We start from the raw sequence: 6,000 nt of genomic DNA, 5'->3' as shown, positions 1-6,000 counted from the left end.
GTTGAGGCCTTGGACTCTCCCTCGTGGAGCACTGCCACTGGCCGAAGAGGTCCGTTTCCCTCATCCTGTCACCACCAACCTCTCGCAGGAGCAGCGAGCGGGGCTTTTCCTTGCTACACACTGACTAGAAGAAGCACGTTGTGTATGGAAGAATTCAGTGTGACATTATACTACCGAGAGTAATAACAATAATAAAAGATGTTCAGGAATAATCTCAACTACATTCTCAGTCAGCAAAGCAATCATTAATGGATTCCTATTTTATTCCCCAGAGAGGAAAACAGGACCGAGAAGTTCCCGCCGGCTTCTCCCACCTGCCTCCCCTTCTCAGCTTTCACTTCCCTTGTGGCTGGGGGCATGCACGACGGGGAAGGTGAGAGGCGGTGACATCAGGTAACTGAGTGAAGACAAACAGCAGTTCCTCTCTCCCTCCGGAAGGCCCTGGGGGGACAGAGAGTTCCTGATGGTTTTTTCTTTTTGTTGCACTGCGGACATTTCGTGCACACTCAGCGCGCTGGTGGAACGCTTACACCCTCTCGACAGCAAGAGACAGAAGAGAGGGCTGCCACCTGCAGGGGACTGTACGGGCCAGTCCTGCAAACCCAACATGCCATGGTTTATGGAGCCTTCGTTCCCAGGGTTGCCACTCTGGCCTCAGTGTGGAGGGTTCATGGCGCCTTGTCCCCGCTGCTGTTTCTGTTTCTGCTGCATTAACAGCTGCTCCAGAGCGGAAGGTCCAGGATGCATCATGGAACTGGACCAGATAGACTGAAAAACAGCCCAGAGCTTGTCAGCAGAGGTCAAATGCCTGGATATCTGAAAGGGATTTGTTTTTCAATCCTCGCCAAATATAAAGGCATGTAAGTCCCAAGATCCCCGCCCCCTAAAAAGATCCAGCCATTAGAAGAAGTTGTTCTAAGACTGTCTTTAAGACCAGTCAGTTCCTGTTATTTTTATAACCAGATGATTTTAAACCAGAAAAGGTGAAAGTAGTTTTCACTAAAACTCAGTGCCACGTGAGACCACAGAATATTTACTATAAAGATTTTAGGCAAACAAAACATTTCCAAAATTAGACACTCTTCTTTTACTTGTTCACAAAAGGCTTCAATCAAACATTCCAAAATGAATCACAATTTTGACCTTAGAATGCAACTAAAACCTTTGTTTCTGTCCCCGCCCCTGTCCCCAGGATAACTGCTTTATCAGCAGAGAATTCACAAATTAAAAACAACTTCCTATTCAAGAATCTTCTAAGGCAGATCATGTTTCTAGGACTTAGCTAGATATGTGCTATAGATCAATCAGTTCTAAGGGCCTTAGGAATGAGCCTAGCTATTTACGTGAACAAAAGCAGAAACAGCTCTCGTGGCTCTTGTTTTCCTAAAACTCACTCACCTTTAGGCTTTCCATGAGGACAGCAGAGGAATCCTCCATGGAGGGGCCGTGGCCTGTCCAGGTGCCACTTGGAGTGCTGGCCTGATGCCAACTGCTCTCAGAGGCTGATGTTGCTGAGAGATAATCAATGCCGAACCCACCCATGGCTGAGAGATGCAAAGAGATAAGAATTCAAGATGTTCTATCATTGCCAAACACCAAACACCAGAGAAGGGCAGAGGAAGTGACTTCACTTTCACTAGGCAAGAAGTCTGGACCTCACCTGGCTTATCAGTTTTCCACCGATCTGCAGTTCTCCTATCCCTGTTATCTGGAGTCCCAATAGGTCCAAAGTTGGAGAATGGAACAGAATTATGGTTATGTGTTGGAGGGGAGCTCGGCAGGCTGCTTGGGTTAGAGGAATGGGGAGACTGGCTGGCTGGTGTTGAATGATCTAGTAAATACCAACAATAAAACAACATAAGACATTAAATAGATGTTCCACAAACATACCAAGAACTTGAGTTTTCTGTAGATCTGATCACTTAAATTCTACTAAAAATAACCACAGGGCTTTGGGACAAAGGTAAAAATAAGGGCCCCCAAAGGGACTCTGCCAGATGCACTAATCCGTCTTAAGGCATACTCCTTGCTTTAGAAAAACAAAAAAAGCAAAACCAAGCAGACAATTTTGTGCATGCACTATTTTGGCATGTCTGTTTCAGATAAATTATCTACTGGTATTCTCTAATTGCCTAACCTTAAGAATTACTATTAAATCAAACTCCAAGTATAAACTTGGGATTAAAAAACCCCTCTATTTTAAAAAGTTCAACTTTTCCTACAAAGAATGAGTATCTACAAACCAAACTAAAAAACAGCTGGAAACCTTAAGCTAAAACCCATATTTTTCTCCCTTACAACTCTGCTCGTTATGGATGTAAGAAAAAGCTTTTTTTAGTGGCATTTATTTCATGAACTGGCTCATCAGGCTTTTTTCCTATTTTCGTTCAGAAATTACTTAAAAAACAGAACAGCTAATATATTTATAATGTAAAATCATACTGATTCACCATCAGTTTGAGGGTATTAGAAATGCAAGGTCTGTAATTTAAAGACTAGCCAATACCTGAACTGGCAGGAAGTGATGGAGACCACGGGGTCCCTTCAAAGAGGGAGTACAGTGATGTCTCCTGGGGAGCCAGCGAAGGATTAAGTTCTGTTTTGGAGCTGGTTGTCAGGTTTTTCCCATATACCTCATTGAACATACTGTTATTTGGGTATCTTTCCTGAAAGACAATGACAACCAAATTATAAACTCACTGCAAGGAAAGAGATTTCAGCAAATGCAATGTTCATGTTCATGAATGACTGATACACTTTAAGCTTTTCTTTTTTTAAAAAGTTTACTTGTTTATTTTGAGAGAGGGAGAAAGTGTGCATGTGCACCTGTGTGCGCGTGTGCATGCACACACACAAGTGGGGGAGGGGCAGAGAGAGAGGGAAGGAGAACCCCAAGCAGGCTCCGTGCTGTCGGCCTGCAGCCTGAAGTGGGATTCAAACTCAGGTACCATGAGATCATGACCTGAGCCACAATCGAGTCAGACGCTTAACTGACTGAGCCACCCAGGTGCCCCACTTTAAGCTTTTCTTAGTAAAACAAACTTTTGAAGACTTTTGTTTCTTTTGGTTTCCCTGTTAAATTCATTTTCCCCCACCCTTTATTTTCTCTGTCTATGTAAACAACCCAGATTAAAAAGTACAAGTAATTCACTTGGCTGAACAACAGAGCCCTAAGGATTTCCATATTAATGAGAAGTTAAAGGGTTCAAATTTATAACAAACAAGTATCTCATATACCCAAATCAGAGAGAGAGACAGAGGATAAAAAATCTGGAAGGCAGCAATATATGGGAGAGAAAGCAAGAGAAAAATAGGGGTACTGAAATAGAACGGGAAAGGAAGTTCCAGCCTACAATAAAAGCACAATGCAGGATTCTTCACTGTTGACCCACCTGATTGAGAGAGAATCCAGTGAGGGACAAGAAAGAGGATGAGTGTGACATGAGCTCCGAGGGCTTCTCCAACAAGGATTTCTTCACAGTGCCAGAAAGAAAAAAAGTAGTTACATTATGGCCTCCATTTTCTTAGCATCAATCTTAAGTCCCTACACAACCAGAGTAGAGGACCACCAGTTAAGCATACCTGTACTTACCTGTCATGTACAGTGTCGGGCTCAGAAGATGTGAATTACATATTCCTACCATGACACCAGCTACATGCCAGTTGCCACAGGTGAGTCAGAACCCTCCCGGATCAATACCTCTAATCTAGCACAGAGATCCTGGCAGGGACCAGGGACGCTGGAAAATGGCAGTTCTGAGTGTTTACTAGCAGGAACTTTCCCAAATCCCCTTAAGAGGTGCATTTAAAATACTCTCAAAACAAGACACTGAACTGATCTGGCAGTCTTTTTCCCCCAATTTTTAAAACACTCACATTAATGACTTAAAGGCTTTCAAATCTATTTGACAACTGGTTTTGTCAGCATGGTTCCTAAACAGCTATTTGTGGTATATGTTAAAATAGTTGCTGAAGTTGAGCTTACAGGTACTGGCTCTAAGAAAACTACCAGGAGAAAAAAAAAGCTGAATCTCTGATGCTCACTGTCTTTGAACGGTAGGTCAGCAAAGCATTTATTAAATGTCTGCCACATGCAAGGCACTGTCACACACATTGTATCATTAACAACGTTAAATATAGAAAGTATTGTATGTATGTTTTGTAAACATGGGGAAAACAACCCTAAAACACTACCCTCCATGTCCACTTGCACCACCACCAGTTTCGTTGTGAATGGAGCGGGGGGGGGGGGGGGGGGGGAGCATGGCGGGAACCAGGGAGCCGTTAATGAGTTGTCCGAGAGGCAACCCCCTGGCCTTCAAGCCGCACGAGCAGAGAAGCAGCAAGAAAGGCAAACACACGGAGCCAACAGCTTAGCAGTTAGGTTTCCCACAAACCCCTAGGTGCCATCACTGCGCTCTCCTTCAGTTTCTAGGGGATCTCTTATTTCTCTCACTTGGGGGAAGAGTGGCGGTCTCTTTGCCCACTCACGAAATTCAAGCGCCAGGGATGGCAGCTTCTATCACGAGAGACGTGAAGCTTTTATTTCTCCTAATCCTAAAGCCAATGCATTTTAACCTTATGAACGTTTTCTGGCCTCATGTTTATGGGAAAGAAATAGCAAAAAAGTAGAACTCTGAATTGTTTTCCTGTTTTGCTAAGATGGAGTAGAGAAAGGGAAAAAGTTTCTAGCATACGTCTTCCCAATTTTTTTACATGCTCCCCCACCTTCGCAGAATGCTACGTAAACATCAATGAGCATATACAAGGCCATCCTTTGAAATGCTAGAGGATTGTTTTAAAAAGATACCACTAATCAAAAAAAAAAAAAAAAAAACAAAACAAAAAAGATACCACTAATCAATACATAAGGCTTTATTTTATGTCATCCTAGTTATTTCTCTCTGTATTCACTCATTTATGGCACGCCGTTTCTAAATAGAATTCTCTTCATTTTTACTCATTCTGTTTATGAATCTCACTCTGAATTGAAGTCAGGGCTCTTAGTTAACCAAACAGAAAAGAGCTACATACTCTTCAATAATGTCACTAAAAAATCTAGAACATTTATATGAAGAAAAATCTCACTGCTCCTAAGCAAGATTAAACGATCCTTGAAACTGCTGGGTTTAGATGGAAGTACACCTGCAAAGTAAGTTAATTTGCCAGCATCACATCCTATGACCAGCCCTGAATAACACTTACAACAAAGCTAGGACTCGGAGACTTAGAACCATGGAGTCAGAAAGGTTTTGCCATATTCTACTACCGTTTGAAGGTTAGCTTTGGCAGTGAAGAAATAAATTGTACAATTCTGTAAAGAAAGAAAGCTCAAAGCTCCAGAAAAAAAGAAACCATCTATTCCAAGGACTACAAAATCTCAGGAAAGAAGCTGGGGTTAGAGCAAGAATTACGTCAAATACATACAAAGAGGCTCCGTCCAGGAAGAGAGGCGAGAGGGCCCAGCAGAGCTGGGTAAAGATCAGGAGGGTTAGAAAAAATCAGCTCTTCCTCTTCCTCCAAGGCAGCCAGACTCTTTAACAGGTCCGGAGGAAGCAGAGGGGAGCCCTTGGGGTCCTAGTGACAGAAAGGATCACAGTGAGATGTAGTAAGGGATGACAAAAGCACAAAGGAGTAGCAGCACAGTTAGGGGGACAGAGGTAAGTACAGTCAAGCAGAAAAATCCCAGGGAGACGGTACTACGCAAAGAAAAAGCTCTGAAACAAGCAAGGTGACACAGGACAGTGGTAGTGAAAGAGCAAGACGGTAGAAAGGAGCAAAAACCACTGACAAACAAGGAGCAGCACATCAAAGGTTAACGCGGCCAGTGAGGAAAACAATGCGTAGCAGGGTGATCAGCGTGATCTTGGGCTAACAGAGAAACAGCTCTTTTTAAAAGATACACATACACACCCATTTCTTGTGAATAAAGAGAGAAAGGAAGGAGAGCTCCACTATCGAAGATAACTGGCTGACTTCGTTCCTCTCAGAAAGCAATTT

At 43.0% G+C, this 6,000-nt stretch overlaps 1 protein-coding gene across 7 annotated transcripts in view; it reads right to left on the bottom strand.

The window, feature by feature from the left end:
* Nucleotides 1-245: 245 nt before the first annotated feature.
* Nucleotides 246-6,000, bottom strand: part of SMG7 (SMG7 nonsense mediated mRNA decay factor) — an 89,794-nt gene continuing 84,039 nt past the window's right edge. For 5 of the 7 annotated variants that reach the window (XM_086693260.1, XM_086693264.1, XM_086693263.1 and 2 more), the window contains 6 exons: nucleotides 5,428-5,577; nucleotides 3,393-3,473; nucleotides 2,507-2,666; nucleotides 1,661-1,831; nucleotides 1,399-1,544; nucleotides 246-768 (listed from right to left, as the gene is read on the bottom strand). In XM_086693260.1, the coding sequence (XP_086549386.1) occupies nucleotides 655-768; nucleotides 1,399-1,544; nucleotides 1,661-1,831; nucleotides 2,507-2,666; nucleotides 3,393-3,473; nucleotides 5,428-5,577 (822 nt within the window). In that variant the 3' untranslated portion in view covers nucleotides 246-654. The remainder of the gene's footprint in view (nucleotides 769-1,398; nucleotides 1,545-1,660; nucleotides 1,832-2,506; nucleotides 2,667-3,392; nucleotides 3,474-5,427; nucleotides 5,578-6,000) is intronic. The other 2 variants (XM_086693266.1, XM_086693262.1) reach the window with 1 other exon arrangement.

The sequence above is a fragment of the Puma concolor genome, chromosome E4 (assembly GCF_028749965.1).
Source record: "Puma concolor isolate L17-30 chromosome E4, mPumCon1.1.hap2, whole genome shotgun sequence".
NCBI lineage: Eukaryota > Metazoa > Chordata > Mammalia > Carnivora > Felidae > Puma > Puma concolor.
The sequence above is the reverse complement of the archived record's forward strand: the minus strand, read 5'-3'. Positions and strand labels throughout refer to the sequence as shown.